Raw genomic sequence first — 22,293 nt, forward strand, 5'->3', positions numbered from 1 at the left:
TCGGTGCTCGTGTCGCGCTTCGAGGGAGCGGAGACGTCACGGCTGTGATTCCTTGAACGCGCAAAGTCGTGTCTCGATACGGCAGCAGAATCGGCATTGGCGCTGTCTGCTCTGCTTGTTCGGCCAGCCAAGTATGCAGGCTCGTCGTCATGGTCGGGTTGCGATTGCGATTCTGGCAGAGGACCATCATGTGGGCTGACATTGTCATCGCTCTCGCGCCTGCGGAAGCCTCTCCTCACGGGAGCACCTCGCAAAAAAGCACCGGGAGCTCTCTTGACACGGACAGAGCCGGGATGTGCTGATGCCTCTGCTGACGCGTGACGAGTCTTGTTGAGAGATGATGAGGGCATGTGTCGTGTTGAGGCATCATACTGTGAAGCTCCAAAGTTTTGCGACGCGTCGTGGTCAAGCAAATCGAGAGCGGGCGAGGGGTTGCTGGTGGATCTGTTTGCTGAAGAGCGGGTTGAGCGGGATTGTGGTGCGGGCGTGACGAACTCGAGGGCGGGGGTGGTTTCTCTGCTCGAGACGTGTCTTTCAGCGCGACGTGATGACGACGGGTTCCTCTTGCTGACGGAAACAATGCGCGGCGAGGTGGCAGGTTGGCTGTGTGTAGGTGAGGCTTTGCGCACAATCTTTAGTTGCGGCGCTCTGCTAGGCGTTTCGTAGTCGCGCGCGACGTTGTCTTTCGGGGACGAGTGGTCGAGACCGCCCTCGGACTCGAGGAGGGCCCTCGTCAGGGCGCTGAATTTCATGGGCGGTGGAATCTCGTCGTCGGACGAGTCGCCAACATCGATGCGCTGCATCATGGGAGCGTCGGCAGCAAAGCCTTGGGCCGGGTTGAATACTGATAGAGGCGAGGGATGGCGGTAATATGGGCGGGAAGTAGTGGTCATTGAAGCAATGGTCGAAGGGAGACGAAGCTTGTGGAAGGTGGTGACCCAGGTGTGTCGGGTAGTGCAATGAGGTGATGCGAGTAGTGCAATGAGGGTAAGGTGCTGTTAGAGGAGATGACGGTTAATCGAAGATAGCACAGGATGGATTGGGCGCCATATATCGAGTAGGCTGAATGCTGAGTAGTACTACTGTCGCAAGATTGCTATCGTCGGAAAGTCATGTTAGTTGAATCCAAGTCGCAGATAATATTGAGCGAGAAACCAAGGTCGCCCGGCGAGTCGCAGTGCGAGCAATGGGCCCTGTCTGTTGACCCGCCAACGTCTGCCAAGTCTTGTCAACATCAACTTCGACACATCATTCTTTAACAATCTCCATTGAGCCCTGGAGTCTGTCACAAGATAGTTTCCAATGTGTTGATTGATTGAAACAACACTACAAGTCTTTGGTCACCAGGTCAGATTGGGTCGTTTGGGAGCATGGAGAAGGGCATATGCGCGAGAGATGAAGAGCAGGGTGGTCCTGCTTACTTCGGCGATAGGAAGCGGCTGCCGACAGCGGTGACGCAGGCGGGGCAGTCGGTGTTTGCTCACCGACCAGCCACATGTGGTTTCGACTCTGGTAGCTACTTGACATTCAATCACATACATACACAATGGCGCCTCCAGCAATCATCGCCCCTTCAATTCTCTCGGCCGATTTTGGTGCCCTGGGCAAGGCCTGCTCGGACACCATCGGCCATGGCGCAGACTGGCTCCACGTCGACATCATGGACGGTCACTTCGTCCCCAACATGACCTTTGGCGCTCCCGTTGTCACAATGATCCGTCCTCACGTCGACAGACCCTCTGAGTCCTTTGGCAAGGGTACCTTCGACTGCCACATGATGATCGCAGAGGTCCGTCCCATCCCAACCCATCCTCCGGCACTCATCCAGGAAAAAGATGCTGACCAAGGCCAGTAGCCCAAAAAATGGGTCAAGGAGTTCAAGAATGCTGGCTGTGACCTCTACTGCTTCCACTACGAAGCCGCCATCAACTCCACCGCCGCTGAAGAGCCGTCTGCTACCTCGGACGAGAAGACGAGTCCCAAGGACCTCATCAAGTACATCCACGACCAAGGCCTCAGAGCCGGCATTGCACTCAAGCCCGGCACCCCCGTCGACGTTCTGTACGACATCCTAGACAGCAAGACCACAGACGAAGTCCCCGATGTATGATTTGAAGTTCCGCTCATCCGCACCTCGAGCACTACAAACTAACACAATCCCACAGATGGTCCTCATCATGACCGTAGAACCCGGTTTCGGCGGCCAGAAGTTTATGCCCGACATGATGCCTAAGGTTCAAGACCTCCGCAAGCGCTACCCCGAGCTCAACATCGAAGTCGACGGTGGTCTCTCTGAAAAGACCATTGACGTGGCTGCTGATGCTGGCGCAAACGTCATCGTCGCTGGTTCTGCTGTGTTTGGTGCAAAAGACCCCTCAGAGGTCATTGCAAAGCTTAGAGAAGCTGTCGAGAAGAGAAGATGACTCCGTGCTAAGATTTAGCACAATAATTGGTTGGCATTGGACGGACGAAAAGAAGGAGAAATATAGAGCTCTGTTGATACATACGACATAAATGACTTTGGATACCAAGCTGCTGACTTGCATAGTCCTGAAATCCTGGACTGGAGTCTACTGAATTGGTTGCGACGTGAAGTACTCAACATAGCTGAGTAACCATATCATCCACTACCGTCTCGCTCTCACGACATTACACAAGCCGAGCTGGAGCATCAAAATGCACAGTCCTTTTCCAGACGGTAGCAAGGTCCAGTAAGGGTCAATACAATCGCAGCTCTCAGTGGACGCTACCTGATCACCAAGTGGACTGTGCATTGGGATAGCTACGTGTGTGATGAATCTCTGCGCAGGAGGAGAGCTGGGGAGACCGCAAGACATTCGTTTGATCAGCATGTGTTTGATATAATATATTTGATAGTGATGAAAAATGCTTCATCAATCAGTCGCAGTGGTTTAGTGGTAAAATTCGTGCTTGCCATGCACGAGCCCCGTGTTCGATTCACGGCTGCGACAATCTTTTGCTTTTGTTTCCCTCACCCTTTGCTCCTCCAACTACCACCTCACACCAAAATCCATCGAGCGACAAGTTCAGAAGTCAATTTCTCTTACCATTTCGAATTCAAACCACTTTTGATTCTCCTCACCAAAACCCCACAGAAAGAGCCGAACAGGACCCTAAATAAACCCACCACCATAATAGACACCCGCACTTCTCCTTCCCACCTCCCCGTCATCTCTATGCCTTCCCTCTCCCCATCCAACACCCACACCTCCAGACGCAATCACCGCCTCTCCGATCCCTCTTCCCCATCCACTCATTCTTCTAGCGCTAACCTCCCATCCATGCTGCAAGTTCTTTGCTCCAGAGAGTCTGCGAACCCTCTCCTTGACGCCGATTTGACTTGCTTTGACTGCACCGGTGGAAATAGCCGTGTTGAGTTTTTCGTTCAGTGTGTAGTGGAAAGACGAAACGGCAGAGGCGGTGGAGAGGGCGGTATATGGTTTCCTCGCCGGAGGTCCAGGAGGAACAGGCAAGGTCGGTGGAGGTGAGTTTGAGATTCGCCGAAGGTCAGATCGAGTGTCTCGAGGTGCGCTTGTGATCGAAGAGACATGAGGAGGATAAGAAGGCAGCTTGGGTCTAGTGGTGTCCCAAGTAGTTTGATGGCGTTTGGTTCTCAGTGCTGTGGTGGAGAGTTGGCGTGGTGGTATGTTGTAGCGGCGACGGTAGGGAGGTAGGTCCAGTTGCATGCTTTCTGCGCTTGAGTTGCTGCAAGATGAGAAGCGGGATGCGAGGTGTGGGCGATGGGTTGAAGCTTCTCCAGTCTCTGTCGTGGTATGCAAAGTGGACGTTGCAGTCTCGTGCAGTTGTAAAGAACTGTGTGCTGGTGCGGACACCCCTGAATGCCTGATCAAAGGTCTGGCATCCAGACGTACACCGTCGACTGTTCTCATGACTGGTACTGCTCTTTCTCTTTCTCTCTGGCTTTCCTCTGCCTGGTCTTCTTCGTTTATCAAAACAGTCTTCTCCACAACCTGGTCCAGAGACGCATAAGTACTCTGCGCCAAACTCTGCTCTTGGGTCTGCGGCTCCGTCTGCACCTGTGTCGTCCACTCTTTCTCTGTATTTCCCTTTGCAACAACTCTCTGCAAAGGCACGCCAACTTCAAAGTCCAGAGTCGAGCCCGAATGATCCGAATGCAGTAGGTGTGTGAACGAAGTCGCTGAAACACTGCGATCTACAACTCCAGTGCTCACGCTTTCAATGGGACTGACCGCTTGCTGTTCTTCCCTTTCTTTGCCTTTGGTACTATGGTGCGAAAGAGAAAAGTACCGTCCAAAATCCTCTGCTTCGGTGACTTCAGCACTGAAGTCAGCAAGGGCGGAGAGAAGTCTTTTGTCTTCGTCTGAACTTGTGGAAGGCGAGCTAAAGTCGAGTGATCCAAATCCATCAAAGCCATCAGAGTCAAAGATGAAGTTAGGTAATTTGCTGTCACAGCGACTTTGCTCGTCTGCTTCTTTTCCCTTCCTACCGTCATATTTGTTTCTCTCCTCCTCTTCATCTTCATCTTTGTCCTCAGTATGTCCAGGACTTTGACCAGAAGACCCAGAAGTCAAAGGCACCCCTTCCTCGTCAGAAGGAGAAAGATCCAGATCCTCGTTCGAGGTACCAGAGTCCAGTTTCGGAGGCGAGAGAAGACTATCGATGCGTGTCTTGCGGCATTTGTTACGAAAATGGTCAAAGGCGGCGGAGAGGGAGGAGCGGCGTCTGTTCTTTAGTGGTGCAGTCATGTTAGGGGAGTATGGCCACAGTTTATGAACGCTTGCTAGAGAGAATGGCGAGAAACGGAGGTAGATGGCTCAGAGTAAGATATCGATGATGAATTGGCAGATGGGTGTGTGTGAGGAGGATGGTCCTCAGTACTGTTATATGTCCTGCCCATAGCTATGCTGTAGCTGAGAGTCGTTATCAGCACCTCAAATTGAGTTGACAGAACGAAAGACTCGATCACATCATCCTTCTCGTATCAGTAGATCTGGAAGGTCATCTGTACTTGGCTCCGTCTTTGCTCAAGACCACACATGTCTAAACCTCAACATGTAAGCAGCTGATAGGTGTGATCCTCCTGCCAAGTTGAACGAGTGCTGGCCGACGATCTTAACAGTGAAACAATAAACTCATGCGTATCTCAAACGTGCACTTGACTTTGAGGGGCACGTACGGTATCAGGTGAGAGGGATAGGATTGGTCTATATACCTCCACAGTGGAGTATAAGCAGAGAAAGTCAATTTGGGTGGAGAGATAAACGGGCGGACCTTGAGTGCTGTCTCAAACTGTAACAACCTTCTTTCGCGCCGTGAAAACCATGATCCATCCAACGCCTTCAGAACGTAAAGAGAAATCGAGCAAAGCGTGTAGCAGAAGCAGCCTCCTCTTTTTTATCTTCTCTTTTCTTCGGTGTAGACATCCTGTCTTTTGTCCTCCTTCCATCCAAATTATTCAAATTATTAAGAGTCGTCGTAAACCGTCGTGAAAGCACAGAAGCGTGCAGCTACATGAAAAAGAAAGGAAGAAAAAAGAAACTCGACACGACGAAAGCGTGGAGTAGGGATGATGAAAGGAAGCAAAAATGTCGGAATGAAGTATGTCGATGATGTAAGCAGCAGCGCCTACTGAAGCTCGGGGAAGAACTTTGCGTAAGGGTTCTCCTTGGCCTTGATAGTGCTGTTGATGTTGCTCGAGGTGAACAACGATTGTTCATCGAACTGAGCGCCGAGGCCATAGTCGTTGTTGGCGGGGAACAGAGTGTCTGTGTTGTTGTAGTCAGAGGGCAGGTATTGCGACATGTCAAAGTCGTCGTCGGCCATGTTCATGTCCATAGCAGCACTGCCACCAAGGCCTTGGTTTGCCATGGGTTGAGGAGCAGTAAGCATGGGATCAGAACCATTCACCAGGAACTGAGGTGGTGAGAACAGCAGACTCTGGTCGCTGATGTAATTGCTCGGACCAGCTTGGAAAGTTTGTTCCATCTTGAAGTCGCCGTTGACGACAAACTGTGGGCTGTCCGCCGGAGTAGGGGGCTGGAATGCATCATCAAAAGATGTCTCACCTTGAAGCAGAGCCGAGTTGGGTGCAGTGTTGACAGCAGATGAATCATGCGACAGACGACGATCGTCAACAAGCGATGGGGTGTAGACCAGAGGGTTGGTGACACTTGGGGTGAATGCACCAGTCCAATCAAAGTTGAAGTGGTCAACGAACTCTGGTTGGAAGTCCATGTTCATGTTGAACTCCGGACTTTCGAAGGGTGTCATGATACCTTGATCCATGGAGGGCACCGAGAGCTCTTGAGGAGAAGTCAGGTTGCCAGACAGGTCACTCACTAGAGGGTACTGCATTGTTTGCATGTACGGAGTTGTGGATGTGGATGCCGAGGCCGATGAAGTCGATGGGGTGGATGCACTCGCAGCGACACCTCCAATCAGCTTGATAGGCTGCTGGACAGGCTCCTTTTGATCAGGCTTCACCTTGGTCTTGCCGTTCTTGACAGTTGTCTTTGAACGAATGTATACCCAGCCATGTGCTTTCTCCATGTGAGATTTGCAGTTGCTAAGACGCTTGGACTGGTAGGGGCAGTTGTTTACTGTGGACCAGTAGCAGGCATACATGATGGGAGACTCTGCATGTTTGTCGTTGACGTGGCGCTCGCACTCTTTCTCGGTGGGCCAGCCATCCTCGTGGTACTTGCAGTCAGTGTGAGGGCACTTCCAGGGACGCTCATGGCTCTTCATGTGTTTGGTGCGGTCGCAAGGACGGCGGAAGATCTTGTCACAACCGTCAAAGCCACAATCGTAAGTCTTGATAGGCTCGCCCTTTCTGCGACGTGCCATGGACCTCTCCACGTCATCATTCAAAGAGTCAGCCATGACGGGACGCTTCGATGAAGACACGGAGTGGTCTGCACGAGAAGGAAGGACAGAACCATCGAGAAGGGAAATGTCCTGACCAGCTTTATGGCGGACGAGTTGGAGAGGCGTGTTGTGAGTCACATCGCCACATCCTCCCCGCAGATGGAGGCGTTCGCTGCTGAGTCATTTGTTAGCGTAAAGTCTAAATTTGAAGGCATAAGGGGAACTTACGGAGTAGCATCCATTTCGTCGAGTTCTTCTCCGCGTTCTTTCTTTGCGCGGGTCGAAGCCACGATCTGAGCGTATCTGCGGATCTGACCGACCAGGTCGATGAAGTAGTTGTTGGTGTAGGGGCGATCTGAAGGTGAGCAATGGTCCGACTCGTGGACGATATCGACAGTAGCGTGAAGACAGTCGATATAGGTTTCGCAGAAGTTGAGATAAGAAGAAGGAGTACGAGAGTAGTCCTGAGAAATAGCACGAAAATAAGCAAGCGAGCGGGCAGAAAGGCCGCAGCGAATACTTACAGGAGCCAAGAAGACCAGCGTCTTCTCGAGGTCGCGAAGGGTGGTGATCTGGCGGGAAGCGATGCGTCGAGGGACACCTCTGACAAGAGGGTGGAAGTCCTTGAGAGATTGTTCACGGAGGATGGGCTTGACGATGAACTTATGGATCTGCTCGCAGGCGAACTCGCTGAGGTGTTCGTCGGCGTAAGAGCTCGAGGCTGAAGAAGGGGATCTCTTCAATGCGGAGCCTGACAATAAACAATGGTCAGCGCTGCCTAAGCCGCCGACAATAGGAGTTGAGTGAACGATACCTTTGGTCGTAGCCTTGGTTTTCTTGGTGTCGAATTCGTCGGAATCGGCAATGCTAGAACCCAGACCACTGTCATAAGCATTGTTGGGACTATCACGACGTTCTTCGGTAATGCCTTCTAGACCAGAGTTGTCGAGAACACAGCGAGGGTGGGGCAAGGCTTCAGGCTCAGAAAGAAGCTTCCCGAGAGCAGCAGCAGAGTTGTTGTCAGCAATGACTTGGTCGACCTTGGCAAGGAGGTCGGCAGCTCTTCTTTCTCCAGCACCGATGAGCAAATCTTCAAGAGCCTTGGGACTTGTAACGGAGCGAGTTGTCATAGACCGAGCGACAGCGTCGAGTGGGTTGAAGAGTTCTGACTTGTTGGAGGATGGAGAGTGGAAGGTGGTTCCTTTTTGGATAGACAGGCCCGCAAAAGAGTCGATCAGGGCAGCAGTTGTGGAAGGACTGCCCTGACGACGGCGGGGATGAGGCGAGGTTTTGGTTGGCATGGTGGAAGGATGCTACCGGTGCAGCTAGGTGGTCTGAAAGGATGCGTTGGTCGTATCAGACAGGTCCGGGATGGCGGTGATTGGCGCAAGACACAGCCAGTACGGGTGAGTCACGTCCGGACAGCAGCGACAGCTCTGAATGGTCAAATCCAGATTGAGCGCAGGACAGGGACGGACAACAAGGCGAGTTGTGGTGTGGGTAGCAAAAGAGTTAGCCGGTGAGGGCGTCGGTGTCGAGATGCGGGCTAGTCGGCGAAGTTGAAAGGGTGGGGATTCAAAGACGGAGTATAATAGACGTCGAAAAGTTGAGCGCGGAAAATGGACAGATAATCTTTGCGAGGCTAAGCAAGGATTGTAATGTTGAAGTGAAGGCCACGTTGACAAGGTCGAAAAAAGGTACCGAGATGGAATCGTTGGTTGGACTTCTTGTCAACTCGTCGCAGGTTATCGAGATGCTAGGCAGCAGCGATTCGTAGCTGCGCCCCAAGCGTTCCTTCCCTAGGGTCACCACGTGCACACTTTACCAATCACTTTTCTGCAGCTCGACTGATCTGATGATGATGATGGTGTCTCTATACAAGAACTACTCAGTTTATTTCATTCATACACCTGTCATACAATCGCTCAGCTCAACTTGAGTGCTCACCTTCGTGGTCGGACGTACCATCAGGGTCCGCGGTCTCTCCAGAACCGTTGGCGCAAAGACGGAGCTCGGCCGAACTTGTACACTTCGGTTCCGAGAAAAAGGTCTTTCCCTTTCCATACGAGTCGTTCTGCTTCTTCTGCGGGAAGGATCAGGCATCCAGTTTCATGAATCGCCCGTCGTGCTTCCGCACCATCGAAAGCCTAGACTGACTTTTCGCCTTGAACCGGACCTGCTCTGCGAGTCGGCAATGTCAAATGTCTGCCGCGAGCCGTGTTGTTGACCGGTCAGGTAGGGCTGAAATGAGTCACATGTTATCGCGATTGTCTTCGTGTTCAACGACAAGTTCCTCCTCGAACATGTCCTTGCTACAAGCTCTTTGAAGCTCCTCAAGCAGCTGAAAGCCTGTCTCTTCATCTTCTTGCTTGGCCTGCCGTTTGGCCTCCTCCGCGGCCTGCTGTCTGTCGATTTGCTGTCGTAGAGGCTTGGCATCGATGGGCAGCTGTTGGATGGTCGGATCTGGTTGGTCGTCGTCGTTGGTGTCCATTGGGGTATTGACATGTCGATATCACCAGAAGCGTCGAGTTCTCCAACGTCTAGCGACGACCCATGCGCGTTGGGTGGTTTAGATCCGGGACTAGGTGCATCGGAACCAGGACCTCCAGGACTATCAGGACCTGAATTTCCAGAATCACAGGAGCCAGCGAGAGGAGTAAACCTGTTGTTCGAGAAAGCAGCCGGTCTGCAACCCTGGGCACGTTGTCCAGTCGGTCTACGTCCTCGGGCTGCGCCAAATACACTTCCTCAAGCACGGTTGACGTCCGGACCTCCGAGTCGGAACGATCTGCTCGTCAGTGGAGGCACATCGCGGCGACCCATCAAGGATACTCGACCTCGAGTTGTCTTTGAACCTCGATCTCGACCTCGGTCTGGTAAGATACCCTAGCCGAGACCTGTGTTGCCTCGCGACCAGACTGATGGTTGTCGTTGAAGAACGCCTGGTGCCAGAGTGTCAGACACCACGATTGCAGTGGGCCGAGAATCGCTTTGTGCGTCCTGAGCGCGGCTGTTTGTGGGGGATTAACGAAAGATGTGTGTTGTGGTGGTAAGAAAAATGGTCGTGGAACACAGTTCTACGCCCAAAGCTGTCTGAGTAAACAGAGGCAGCCAGAGCCAGTCGTCTGATCAAACAGGGGCAACAGGTAACGAGAAGAAAGAAATGTGCGTGCGAACGATTGCAAAGACCAAGAGGTAAGACCAAGAGGTTGTCATTGGTAGAAGAAAGCAAAAAGAAGTTTGTATACCATAGTGAATACCTGAGCTACGAAGTGACTGACACAAACAACTGCCAATACTTTCTTGGCAACCCTGGCTCTCTGCGATTGAGTGGGAATCTTCTCAATGTAGCTTGTAGTACATTCTGATAGATGTTGAAGTGATTCATGGTGATGAGCCAAAAGACCTGCTACCCGTGGAAGTCACATGTACAGCTTGATACTACCTCCTGAAGGCTATACATACCTTCCAACATAGTGCCTCTATCCTACAAGTCGACTACTCACGGGTCACTGACACTGCTCATAGACAACTCTATTATGTAGCAATATCTATACAGAGACAGGGTTGATGAAAAGCAGTTGATACGCTTATCGATAAGGTAGACAGATGCCAAGCAAACCAGACTCCGTCAACTTCGAAATTTCTCGAGCAGCAAACTTCTCTTCCTCACCATCACAACCACAGAATCTAGATCAAGAACCTGTTCGAGATCTCTGTTGTGATGTCCCACATATCATAGGTAAGCTCCAATCGTACATCAGCACATTCCTCCCTCCCTTGACTCCCTCGAATGATGAAGTATTTTCGGATGTAAAAACACTATTGTCTTGTCCGAGAGCGCAAAACCGTGTGGACATTTTCCGTTGCCTTCCTTCTGACTCGTTTCCCTACCCTTCTACCTGCATACCAAGCTGTTTATGTCTTGATCATTGCTAACAAGGAGAATCAGGCTTTCAACAATACTCTGTCGAATGTGAATTCAGCATTGGAATATGGCATATGGTGGATATGACTTATAGAACTTATGTGACTTTACATGGCAAATCAATCTTATTATCTACTCACACAACACGTACTTTTGATGCTCATGAAGCTCGTCTTGGAGTGATTATTTCCAGAATGGCGTGAACATTCAGCCACAATCTCCCGAGGAGCAATTTCCCCACCAAACAGATCAACCGACTTAGCTGTTGCTCCATCTCGATACCTTAAAGTCACCGCTCTTTTTCTGTCACAACCCACACGACACAACTACAATGGCCGCTCCTACTAGCAGCATCGGTCGCAAGACTACATCAACCAAGGACTTGGGCCATGTGCTCGTCACTGGAGGATGCGGCGGACTGGGCACACAAATCATCAACCTCCTGCTTGAACGCAATGCATGCACCAAGCTCTCGGCCATGGACTTGAGGCCTGCCGCCGAACCCATCAAGGGCTGCGAGTACCACTTCGGAGATCTCACCAACGAGGGTGCCATGCGCGAGTTGTTCATCAAAATCAAGCCCAGCATCGTCATCCACACAGCCAGCCCCAAGTTCAACATGGCCAATGAGATCTTGTACAAGGTCAACGTCGACGGAACAAAAACTCTCCTTCGTGTCGCCTCCGAGACTGGTGTCAAGGCCTTTGTCTACACCAGCAGTGCCAGTGTCATCAGCGACAGCTCGACTGACCTGATCAATGCCGACGAGACATACCCTCTTGTGACTGGCAAGGCGCAACCCGACTACTACACCAACACAAAGGTACGTATCTCGGAACCATAGCCACTCAAGTGATACTAACGTACACTATAGGCCCTTGCCGAAAAGACGGTGCTCGAATACAACCGCCCCGCTTCCAACCCTCGTTTCCTGACCTGCGCTCTCCGTCCCTCTGGTATCTTCGGTGTCGGCGACCAGACTCTTCTCCCCCCTATGCTTGGAGCATACTACAAGGGTCAGACCAAATTCCAGCTCGGCGACAACACCAACCTCTTCGACTTCACCGAGGCCACCAATGTCGCACATGCCCATCACCTGGCAGCAGCAGCTCTCCTGACAACCTACGAGCGTGAAGAGCAGGGACAAATTGCTCCATTGAGCCACGAGAAGGTGGATGGCGAATCTTTCTTCATCACAAACGATTCTCCCATGTACTTCTGGGACTTTACCCGTACCGCATGGAAGGAGTGCGGCGACACAACCACGCCCGCCCAGGTGTGGACCATCCCTAAGGACTTCGGTCTGTTCATTGCAACACTGTTCGAGTACATTTTCTGGATCTTCCAGCTGGGTGTGCCGAACCTTACCAGACAGAAGGTCAAGTACAGCTGCATGACGAGATACTACAGCATTGAGAAGGCCAAGAGAAGATTGGGCTACAGACCTGTGGTGGGCGTCACCGAGGGTCTCAAGAGAGGCGTGGCAGATGCTATCAGAAGAGGAGCGATACCCGGCAGCCCTGAAGAGGCGCAGCGCCTGAATGCAGAGTCAAAGAAAGCTCAGTAGATGAACGAGTGTTGTAGATATACGAGTCAAATATGTCTAGATATGAAAGTTTGCCCAGGGCGTGCACTAGCATGTAAAATGTGGGTTGAGTGACACGGATCGAGAAGGATGTTTGTTTACGCTTTGCAGCTGTCGCTTCCCCTCGTTTCAACTCTGCGACAAACACCGACAGACGACTTCTGACTCGATTGGTCGAGCATTTCATTTATCAATTCGTGCCTGTTTCCTTGCCAGCTTCTTCAATCGCCTCAACGACACTGGCCTCTCGCAACGCACTGCCAACCATGGCCGACACATACCTCGCCTTCCTGCGCTCGCCGTCCGAGTCTGCGCTTGCATCTGATGCCGCCCTCCACTACATCACCACTACTACTTCGATCCACGAGTCTGCCGCCATTCTCAAGCATTTTCAAGCACAGGACAAGGTTGTCAAGAAGAAGTCAGAGACCGTCTTGAGCTCTTTCGGCAGCTCTGATGGCGCTGTCGTCGAGACAGACACCACCTTCGAGTTCATTCGTGGCGGTGGTGCTATCTTGCCTCAGATGGACGACAACATGCTGGCCGACTCGGTCGCTTCCTTGCCTATGGTTGGTACTGACCCTTTACTGACCTTTAATCAAGGCTAACTCGTGTTTAGGTCCACATCGTACAATACAATGGTCAGGGCAAGATCAGCCAAATCAGACTCTACTGGGACCAGGCGACCATGCTCAGACAGGTCGACGCCATTGGCAAGAGTGGACGCAACTGGCCCATCCGTGACGGCACCAACATGGTCAAGACGGTCAAGAACAGCATCAACAACGCCGGCTCCACCACCGCATCGCTCCCCATCCGTCCCGCCTCGAACGATGCAACCAAGTCTACTCAGGCGCAAGCTGGTGGTCGTGCCAACGGTGACTTCCACGCTCGCCTGTTCGCCACTGGTGAGGGTCAAGAATCGAGAGCCCAGGCCAACGTCAACCCTGAATACGCTGTTCGTACATCAGCAAAGCCCGCTCCTCGTCAAATGGATGAAATCTTCGCCAACGGCAGTAACAACGAAGGCTACAAGCCCGAAGGAAATCCCAAGGCCGGTTCAGGCAAGAACTTCCACAACAACCGCCTCTTCGACGAGAACTCCCAGCCCGAACGTGTCCTTTCCCCCGAATCAAAGAAGATCGACCCTTCGAAGTTCAACCACTTCGAATTCTCCAACGGTGAAGGTGGTTCCTCTGCTTCCGACCTGTCCAGACGTCTGTCTACCAAAGACTCGAAACATACCAGCAACTGGGACTTCCAGGACTTCACCACTCCCGAGAAGCACAGGCCTAGACCCAACCCTGAACAGGAGCGTCACATCGGACCCGGTGTAGACGAAGTACGTTTCCTGCAATCATCATACCTGTCTTCTGCTGACCTGATACAGGACCAAATCTCGCCCGAAAAGCGTCCCATTGTTCACGCCGCTCGCCCAGACGCCAACGCTCACTTTGAGATTTCAGACGACAGTCCTGCTGGTCCCAAGGCACCCTTCAGCAACCACACAAATGTCGACAAGTCCAGACGCGGCGACGAGTACCAACCTCACTTCAACCTCGGCCAGTCAGACGCACCCAAGAAGATTTACAAGACTGCAGGAAACGGTATGGGCGGTCGTGCTGGTGCTCCTACCTTGTGGGATGAACCCGAGGAGGCCGGCCCTGAGAAGGCAATCTACAAGACCTACGGCAACGGCATGGGTGGACGCAGGGACGGTGGTCTCTCATGGGACATTGGTGATGAGGGCGACAGCTCCAGACAACCCGCCATCTACAAGACACGAGGTGACGGTATGGGCGGTCGTCGCGACAAGAACGCCACTACTGAGAACGACACAGTCTCTGGCGCAAAGGGATATGCTTCTTCTGCACGCGCTCAGAACTATCACTCTGCGCAAAGAGATGACGAGTACGAGTTCTAGATGACTTTGTAATCGGTGTTGGACTTGGGCGTAGTGGAGTCATGATTTCTCATGGGAGTCTCTTGGACCTTTCAACATGGAAAGCAAGTTTTGTTTAAATCAGCATTGAGTTTTGACACGAACATAATGGATATGATATGTCTCTTTTCGTTTTATTATCCGATCGCTTGCGGTTGTGAAAATAGAAGTGAGTGTAGCTTGTTGAGCTTTGCTAGGTTCGTGTTGGAGCGCCATGTAAATCTAGTGACTGAGGGCGAAACTGCTACAGTTGGTACGGAATCAAGCGGTCATCACATTACAACAAGAGCAAGCACATCAGAAACCGTGAATATCAATACCTGCCCCTGTCCTGGGCGGGCATCCGCATCACTAGAACACTTGTCCAGGGTCGTACTGCATACCTCGCTCGCGGATCTGATTCCGCGATACATGCGAATACGATAAACACGAAGTGACGCACCTGTCCCCACGAAACATTGGCAGTCGCGACCAACGCGATTGACAAGATAGTTGGAGCAGTCAATTGCAACACAAACCAAACTTCGTTCTCTGGACATCTCTTGAAACGCGGGACACAATGCCATACCCCTTCGCATTGCCGACGACATCGTCAACCTCACTGGAAGCCTTCATCAGCAGTCCGAGCCACCCCGCTCTGCCACTGAGTGCAACGACACAACGATCAATCCTCCGCGATGCTCTGAAGAAACATAAACGACTACCTCCCACACAACAAGCAGCTCACTTGGGAGTTGTTCAGGACGCAATAACCGGCTATCTTCCATACGCGCTAGGTATTGCATCAGCAGTATCCTCGGGCAGGATAGGAGAAGAGCCTGTGACAATCTCAAGTACGAAACAACTACAAACAGAATGGCGTCTCACTCTGTCCGCAACTCTACCAGGGCGAGAACCGCCTCGACCGCCATTGGCAGGCATATATAATGACCTCGCATTTGTGCTGCAGACACTAGCCTACACCCGAGTCCAGCAAGCACGATCTCAACTCCAGATCCTCTACTCGTCAAACATACCCTCGCCGGACCGACGAACAGCAGCAATTGGATCCGCTATGAAGTACCTGCTCGAAGCAAATTCAATCCACAACTACATCTTGAATCTACACACTCAAGATCCGGCTTCCGCACCTCTAGATACGGTAAACTCAACGCAAGTCGCACTCGCCGCTCTAGCTCTAGCAGAAGCAACCTTGATCACAGTGCTGAAGGACGATCCGTACACAACCGCCGTTATACAAGCTAGAAACAAGGATGACAAAGAATGGATGATATCTGCCCCCAGCATACCCAAAGTCCGCGCTCATTTGTTCGCCCGCCTCGGTCTCTGTGCCTCAGACCACGCTCAAAGAGCGGCCGCCTCTCTAGCCCCTGGAATCGGTGTTTTGGATTCCTCGCTATTGAACTATGTCGACGATCTCCGTCGTACAGCTCGTGCAAAAGCTGCGAGGTTTTTGGCCTGTGACGCCGAAGCAACAGGAAAGACTGGAGAAGCGATCGCATATCTACGAGGCGCAAGACGAGAATTGGGGCTGGCCCCTCTAGAGCAGGATGCTAGTAAACGTAAAGGATGGAAAGGAATCAAACAGACTTTTGCCGAAAAACGAGAAGATCGGAAAGTTGAGAAGGGCTCTGATGACTGGGGCCTGGATGCAGGTAAACTTGAGGAGGCGAGGGTGTTAGAGTGGTTGGAAATAAAATGGGTGAAGTTGAACGATACGGTGAGTGGCTGCTACTCATCTCCAGTTCTTCTTTCTCGCAGGTGGAATAAGCAATGCTGACGCGAGCGAACACAGATCAACACCCAACTTATTCCTCCGAGTGAGCCACTCATGGCAGCGATGCCTTCGGGTCGCGAATATCATACGCCAAAACCCTTCTCGCCGCCTTCTCTGGATGCATCTCTGTTGGCTCGTCTACGGACACCGATTGATCACAATCAAAACGCCTTCATAGGCGACGAAGAGGATAGTGGCGATGAGGCAGTATCTAGGGAGCCAGCAGTCGTACCCGGAGCTTTCCCTGGTGCCGCAGTAGCCGGGAATAGTGCAAATGCTTATTACTAGAGGTGTCAAAGCATACGTATACCCACGGAACCGAGAGACTTATGGACACGGAGAACGTACCATCTGGCAACAACGAATACCTACATCCGAGCTCAGAGTGGAAGATGAACGTGCAGCTCACAGCAAATTTCGACTTGCACATGCTATGTCTTCTTCGAAGCTGCATAGCACCGACGACAGTGAGACAAAGTGTGAGATGTTTTTAGCACAACATGAGCGAACCATGAAAGCGCGAAAGAAGAAGAATCATGGACGATGGAAGGATCGATCATCCTTTATCGCAACCACTACCCCGCATGATAGGCCAACCTCAAGCAAGATAAGAGCACCAGATCACCAACTCCTTATCTCCCCAGCTGTCAGACAGTCGTAACGGAATATTTTCCGTTCTGCCTATCTTTCTAGCTGTTGCTTGTACGCCGAGCTGATTGGCCATCAAGAGCTCCATCGTCGCATGTATATGCCCAATACAATGTAGTACAAGCCGACAGACTTCAAGCCTCGTTCGTGCTCTTATCAGAAACATGTCTACTTCCACGTTCTCGGCTCGAGGCAGAGAGATATCTCTGACAGACATCCCAACCCTCGGCCTTGACCATCCAGCCCTCTCTACTCTTAGACGATCGACTAGCCTATCAGAATGACACGACGCACCTCATCGACGCGCAAAAGCGTGGGCCAAGAACCTGTCACATCGATACTGCCTGCAGGCGACATACCTTACGACCCCAAACATTCTTGGAACCAGGATGAAGAGACTCTAGCAGCTTTGGGCTACAAGCCGGAGTTCAAGCGAGAGTTCAATCTCTGGACGACCTTCTGTGTGAGTTTCGCAGTGTTGGGTCTTTTGCCTAGTTTTGCCAGTACGCTGTACTATGGTATGGGATATGCTGGAACTGCTGGTGAGTACTCTCGTCCTCTCCCCCTAATCGAAGGATAACTAGAGGAGAATGATTATTGATGGTGAAGCATAGGTATGACTTGGGGCTGGCTAGTCGCCATGATAGGTATCCAATCTGTCGCCGCGTCTATGGCAGAACTCTGCTCGTCGATGCCAACATCCGGCGGCTTGTACTATGCCAGTTCGGTCCTCGCACCACCTGGCTGGGGGCCTCTCGCTGCATGGATTACAGGCTGGTCCAACTGGTTGGGTCAGGTCACCGGCGCTCCCTCAGTGAACTACGGTACCGCTGCTATGACTTTGGCTGCAGCTTCCATCGTCAATCCTTCCTTCACACCGCAAAACTATCAAGTCTACCTTCTGACGGTATTGCTTATGGTCATCCATGCCTGTATGGCTAGTTTGCCGACTAAGACCATTGCAAGGGTCAACAGTTTTGGAAGCTCGTTCAATATCGTGGCTTTGATTGTGGTGTTGATCCTCATCCCTGCAGGCACGAACAGGCAAGAGAAGGATCTACCAAGGTTTACGCCCAGTAAGGAGGTTTGGGGTGATATCTATGCGGGCACGGATTTCCCTGCTGGCGTCAGTATCCTGATGAGTTTTATTGGTGTGATCTGGACGATGAGTGGGTATGTTTTTGACTTGTCATAATGGAGGTCCCAAGAGGAAGTTCACTGACTCTACGATAGCTACGACTCACCCTTTCATCTAGCAGAAGAATGCAGCAATGCCGCCATCGCCTCCCCGCGCGCAATCTTCCTCACCTCAGCCGTTGGCGGCACCTTTGGCTGGTTCCTCCAACTCGTCGTCGCCTACACTGTCGTCTCCATCCCCGACGCCTTGGAGTCAGACCTCGGCCAACCGTTTGCCGCCTACCTCGTCCAAGTCCTGCCTCAGAAAATCGTGCTGGCTGTTCTTTCCCTCACCATCATTGCTGGCTTTTTCATGGGACAGGGCTGCATGATTGCCGCCTCGAGAGTCACTTTTGCGTACGCCAGAGATGATTGTTTCCCCTTCAGCAAGATCTGGAAACAGGTTAACCAGAGGACTAAGACGCCTGTCAATGCGGTGTGGTTTAACACTTCCGTGGGGTGTCTTATGCTGCTGCTTATCTTTGGTGGACCTCTCGCTGCTGGAGCCATGTTTTCTATTGGCGCGATCGCTGCTTTTGTGGCGTTCACCACTCCCATCTTCATCCGCGTGTTTTTCGTGGGCAACCGTTTCCGTCCTGGCCCATGGAATCTTGGAAAGCTGTCGATTCCTGTCGGTATGATTGCGTCGGCTTTTGTCATTCTCATGGTGCCGATTTTGTGTTTCCCTGCTGTGGTTGGAGCCAATCTTACAGCGAAAAGCATGAATTGGACTTGTGTGGTTTATGGAGGACCGATGTGCATGATTATGATTTGGTGGGCTGTCAGCGCGAGGAAATGGTTCAAGGGGCCTAAGGTTAATGTTCAACATTTGATGTTGGGGAGGGATGTTGAGGGTGCTGATGTTTTGGTTGGGGAGGATATTGGTGGTGCAGAGACTGAGGAGAGAGGGGTTGTTGTTGATGGAAAGGCTGCCGAGGCTGGTAAGGATGGAGGGTACTAGTTTTTTCGCATTGGGGAGTCTCATGATGGAGGATCGTTGTACAACAATCAAGGAGATTAACAACAAAACCTTACAGTGTCTGCATTTGTTCCGCGATATAATTCTTCAGTCTTCTCTGCATGACACTCTGGACAACCGGTAAGACGAGGAGCACATCTGTGTCACCTTTAGCGAACGACATCGATGCTCCACAGCAAGATCTCATGGAAGAACGTTTGACGAGGGGATTCAAGTCGAGGAATCGATCAGGTCTGTGTATCCCCACCTAGTTACTGCCTTGCGTCGTCAAAAGCCTGAAAATGCCAATCGAGGATAAGAGTATAGATGTCAAGATCATGGACCACTCACTGTCCCTTGTTTTTCCCTCTCTTTACGCCCTTTTAATCTATGACAAGCCCACACAACACATCCGACCATCCTGGCAGTTTGTGCTTGTTCCATAATTCCACGAGAGAAACATGAAGCAATCATAGGAGCTTCTAGGTGTCAAAATGCCGTATGAGTGCGTCGCAAACATAACGTAGCAATATTACAAGAAACAGTCAAGCGAGAGTCTTGATTGGAGAGTATCCTGTGATGGCAGGAGCTTCGTGAAGATCAGACTCGTACTACCCAATGATTCAAGCATCAGGCCTACAGCTTGGATCCGCTTCCATCGTAATGCAGCATCCGGAAGGTGCAGGATGGAACGTTGACGTGGTAGCTATCTATGTCGCTTGACCTCACTTATATGCAGCGAAGGACTTTTGCTGTGGACCTGCCACGGCTCAAGCACACCAGCCCACCATCCCCCGTTTCAAGTGCACACGACAATATGGCTCAAACCACACATGCGAGTATAAACGGCATAGGCGAGTATCTTGCTCATGGAGCAACCGGAATTGTCGAACGACAAGAAGAAGTCGTCCTCAAACGGCCGTATCCAAACAACGATGATTCACTGCAAGAACTTGAGATTGAGGCACGCATCTACCGGCATCTTGGTCCGCACCCCAGGATAGTGCCATTCTTGTCATGGGACAGCGAACCGCCTATACTCAGGATCGAACACATGAAGAAGGGTAATCTGAATTCATACATCACCTCTCACCAGTGCTCCATCGAAGAGAAAAATCGTTGGGTCAAGCAGGCAGCTGACGCGATCGAGGTATCACCACACCATAGAATCAAAAAGCCTTGTCAAAGCTGACATATCACACAGTTTCTGCACAGCAAGGGGGTGATTCACTGCGACATCAAACCTGACAATCTCCTGCTGGACGACAACCTGGATCTCAAGGTCTGTGACTTCGCCGGCTCCTCATTGCAAGGTTCAAAGGCTCTCGTCGGTAGTGCCACACGTTACTGGCGTCCGACACCGCTCAGAGCTCCGTGCGATGCTCGAGACGATATCTTCGGGCTCGGGTCTACGATATACATGATCGTGACTGGCACAGAACCATTTGAGAAACTGGAGAGCGACGAGGTGGAGGCCCGATTCTCAGCGGCGAAGTTTCCAGACACCGGAGATCTACTGTTTGGTGAGGTGATGCAAGCTTGTTGGGGAGGTCACCGCTCGATTGAAGAGGTGTGTGATTTGATCGAGAAGGGCACTCGGGAGATGCAAAAGCTCGACTAGCCATGGGATCGTCACGGAGAAAGCTTGGCTTGAGCCATTGATCAGTTCAAGCATCTTGTTCGCAATGCACAATGAACTCTCCGTTCCAATGCGGACTTTTCACATTCTTCGTCACTCGTGACAGCTGAACATTGATGTAAGGATCAAGTGTAAGATATGACTGCTAATGCACACTGATATAGACTCTATAAACCAAAATGCCTATCATAACTCTCATTATGACTGCAAAACAACGCTTCAATTCAGAGTCGAACATACACACCAAACTCAAGCGGCGCTGATAGTCACAGAGACCTGAATATCCCCCTGATCAACGCAGGGTCTAGGGCCCGTTGATAGAGGTCAGATGGATTTATGAGGTAGAACTTACGAGAAACTTTGAATGAAAGCTTCCGGTCGTAGAGCACGTGCCGATGATATCAGAATATGATGTGGACATCAATACTAAATCACTTCACAAAGGTAGAAATTGAGACTCCGTTAATTTGCAATAGACACATAGCATTGAAAATGACCTATCTAGTGCACCATGCTCTTACCAATCTCCGACTCCCAGTTTTCAGCACGCTCGAAGCCGTTGGTGTAGCCTTGGTAGTCGGCCATTGCCTTGTAGATGCCCTCTGTGCTGGTCTGAACGAAAGGACCGTATTGGATGATCTGAACAAAGCGTTAGACGGATAAAAAGTTTGGGAGGATACAGGACAACTTACAGGTTGGTTCAGGGGCATACCGGCGACCAAGATAAATCTGCTCTCCTTGTCCGCTGACTCAGGGACACTGGCAACGATAGCATCGCCCTCTTGCTCAAGAACAGCATTGTGATACTGAGGAATCGTTCGCGAAGTCGACCCAGAGGACAGGTTGATGCTGCTGCTGAGAGTGTAGATGAAGGCATTCCACTTGTGCGGCAAAGGAGTGTTGAAAGTGCCACCAGGCTGCACTCTGACATCCAACAACCACACCGGTGTATATGCCAACTCTTGCAACGAATCTACTCCATATGCGCGACCAGAAATAACCTTGACCTCAACTTTTCCATCCTCAGACTTTGCGACAGGGATCTCAGCGGCGCGCAAGTCGCGATAGCGGGGTTCGCAGTCTTTGAGTTGGGCGGGGAGGTCGACCCATAGTTGCATACCGATATTGGCACTGCCGTCGGGGTTCTGGGCGGGCATCTCGGCGTGCACAATGCCTCTGCCTGCCGTCATGAATTGGAGGTCACCAGCGTGAATGGTGCCTTTGTTGCCAGCGAAGTCTTCGTGGTCGACGGCGCCGCTGAGGAGGTATGTGATTGTTTCCTGGCCGCGGTGGGGGTGGTCTGGGAAGCCTGCGCCGGGAGCGATAGTGAAGTGGTCCTGTCGGGTCATGTTAGTCGTCTTGATTGCGTTGTAGGACATCAAGGAGGCAACATACCAGCATAAGGAAGGGGGTAAAGTTTTTCAACTCTCTTGTGCCGACAGACCTCCTGACTCTTGCGCCTGCTCCCTCGGCTTGATCGATTGCCTCGAACACTTTGCGGATCTTGCGGGGAGTGGTGGTCGTGGCGGTCAAAGAGGGGTCATTAGGAGGGATCACTGGGAGACCCTTGAATGTCGACTGGGCAGGTGCCATTGTGGTGTTTGTTGTTGCTTGGAAGGTGGTATTGTTTGTAGCGGTCGTGATGAGACTCTTCGAACTCAGGTATGGTAGGATATATTGTCGTTGGTGGTATGCGACAGCTGCAATGCAGATTAAGATGGAGATGAGCAGTCTCATGAAAGCGACGCACGCGTTTTAAATGGGACAAGA

The 22,293-nt window shown here is 51.6% G+C and overlaps 10 protein-coding genes across 10 annotated transcripts; 6 read left to right on the forward strand and 4 right to left on the reverse strand.

The window, feature by feature from the left end:
- Nucleotides 1-1,546: 1,546 nt before the first annotated feature.
- M436DRAFT_40526 (ribulose-phosphate 3-epimerase) lies at nt 1,547-2,423 on the forward strand (the record flags this gene model as incomplete). The annotated part of the gene is made up of 3 exons (XM_013574739.1): nt 1,547-1,789; nt 1,856-2,104; nt 2,166-2,423. 3 exons carry the CDS (start codon nt 1,547-1,549, stop codon nt 2,421-2,423), a joined length of 750 nt encoding a protein of 249 aa, XP_013430193.1.
- A 711-nt stretch (nt 2,424-3,134) lies between these two features.
- M436DRAFT_79539 (uncharacterized protein) lies at nt 3,135-4,748 on the reverse strand (the record flags this gene model as incomplete). The annotated part of the gene is made up of 1 exon (XM_013575083.1): nt 3,135-4,748. The coding sequence occupies one exon, from the start codon at nt 4,746-4,748 to the stop codon at nt 3,135-3,137; it is 1,614 nt and encodes a 537-aa protein (XP_013430537.1).
- Nucleotides 4,749-6,285: 1,537 nt separating this feature from the next.
- On the reverse strand, nt 6,286-8,171 carry M436DRAFT_23151 (uncharacterized protein; the record flags this gene model as incomplete). The annotated part of the gene is made up of 2 exons (XM_013574502.1): nt 6,286-7,045; nt 7,099-8,171. Coding segments are annotated over 2 exons (1,833 nt in total), but the record flags the coding sequence as incomplete, so codon positions are not given.
- Nucleotides 8,172-8,772: 601 nt separating this feature from the next.
- On the reverse strand, nt 8,773-10,345 carry M436DRAFT_61547 (uncharacterized protein; the record flags this gene model as incomplete). The annotated part of the gene is made up of 5 exons (XM_013574888.1): nt 8,773-8,780; nt 8,836-8,953; nt 9,028-9,532; nt 9,703-9,880; nt 10,336-10,345. 5 exons carry the CDS (start codon nt 10,343-10,345, stop codon nt 8,773-8,775), a joined length of 819 nt encoding a protein of 272 aa, XP_013430342.1.
- Nucleotides 10,346-11,129: 784 nt separating this feature from the next.
- Nucleotides 11,130-12,365, forward strand: M436DRAFT_40669 (uncharacterized protein; the record flags this gene model as incomplete). The annotated part of the gene is made up of 2 exons (XM_013574768.1): nt 11,130-11,621; nt 11,673-12,365. 2 exons carry the CDS (start codon nt 11,130-11,132, stop codon nt 12,363-12,365), a joined length of 1,185 nt encoding a protein of 394 aa, XP_013430222.1.
- A 284-nt stretch (nt 12,366-12,649) lies between these two features.
- M436DRAFT_39432 (uncharacterized protein) lies at nt 12,650-14,307 on the forward strand (the record flags this gene model as incomplete). Its single annotated transcript, XM_013574547.1, has 3 exons — nt 12,650-12,952; nt 13,003-13,725; nt 13,774-14,307. The coding sequence occupies 3 exons, from the start codon at nt 12,650-12,652 to the stop codon at nt 14,305-14,307; spliced, it is 1,560 nt and encodes a 519-aa protein (XP_013430001.1).
- Nucleotides 14,308-14,884: 577 nt separating this feature from the next.
- M436DRAFT_39912 (uncharacterized protein) lies at nt 14,885-16,390 on the forward strand (the record flags this gene model as incomplete). Its single annotated transcript, XM_013574640.1, has 2 exons — nt 14,885-16,045; nt 16,121-16,390. 2 exons carry the CDS (start codon nt 14,885-14,887, stop codon nt 16,388-16,390), a joined length of 1,431 nt encoding a protein of 476 aa, XP_013430094.1.
- Nucleotides 16,391-17,030: 640 nt separating this feature from the next.
- On the forward strand, nt 17,031-18,887 carry M436DRAFT_39762 (amino acid transporter; the record flags this gene model as incomplete). Its single annotated transcript, XM_013574607.1, has 3 exons — nt 17,031-17,292; nt 17,365-17,923; nt 17,984-18,887. The coding sequence occupies 3 exons, from the start codon at nt 17,031-17,033 to the stop codon at nt 18,885-18,887; spliced, it is 1,725 nt and encodes a 574-aa protein (XP_013430061.1).
- An 814-nt stretch (nt 18,888-19,701) lies between these two features.
- On the forward strand, nt 19,702-20,505 carry M436DRAFT_40026 (kinase-like protein; the record flags this gene model as incomplete). The annotated part of the gene is made up of 2 exons (XM_013574660.1): nt 19,702-20,034; nt 20,089-20,505. 2 exons carry the CDS (start codon nt 19,702-19,704, stop codon nt 20,503-20,505), a joined length of 750 nt encoding a protein of 249 aa, XP_013430114.1.
- A 519-nt stretch (nt 20,506-21,024) lies between these two features.
- On the reverse strand, nt 21,025-22,116 carry M436DRAFT_40327 (uncharacterized protein; the record flags this gene model as incomplete). The annotated part of the gene is made up of 3 exons (XM_013574706.1): nt 21,025-21,162; nt 21,216-21,860; nt 21,919-22,116. 3 exons carry the CDS (start codon nt 22,114-22,116, stop codon nt 21,025-21,027), a joined length of 981 nt encoding a protein of 326 aa, XP_013430160.1.
- Between the last annotated feature and the right edge of the window lie 177 nt (nt 22,117-22,293).

The sequence above is a fragment of the Aureobasidium namibiae genome, assembly GCF_000721765.1.
Source record: "Aureobasidium namibiae CBS 147.97 unplaced genomic scaffold scaffold_3, whole genome shotgun sequence".
Lineage (NCBI taxonomy): Eukaryota > Fungi > Ascomycota > Dothideomycetes > Dothideales > Saccotheciaceae > Aureobasidium > Aureobasidium namibiae.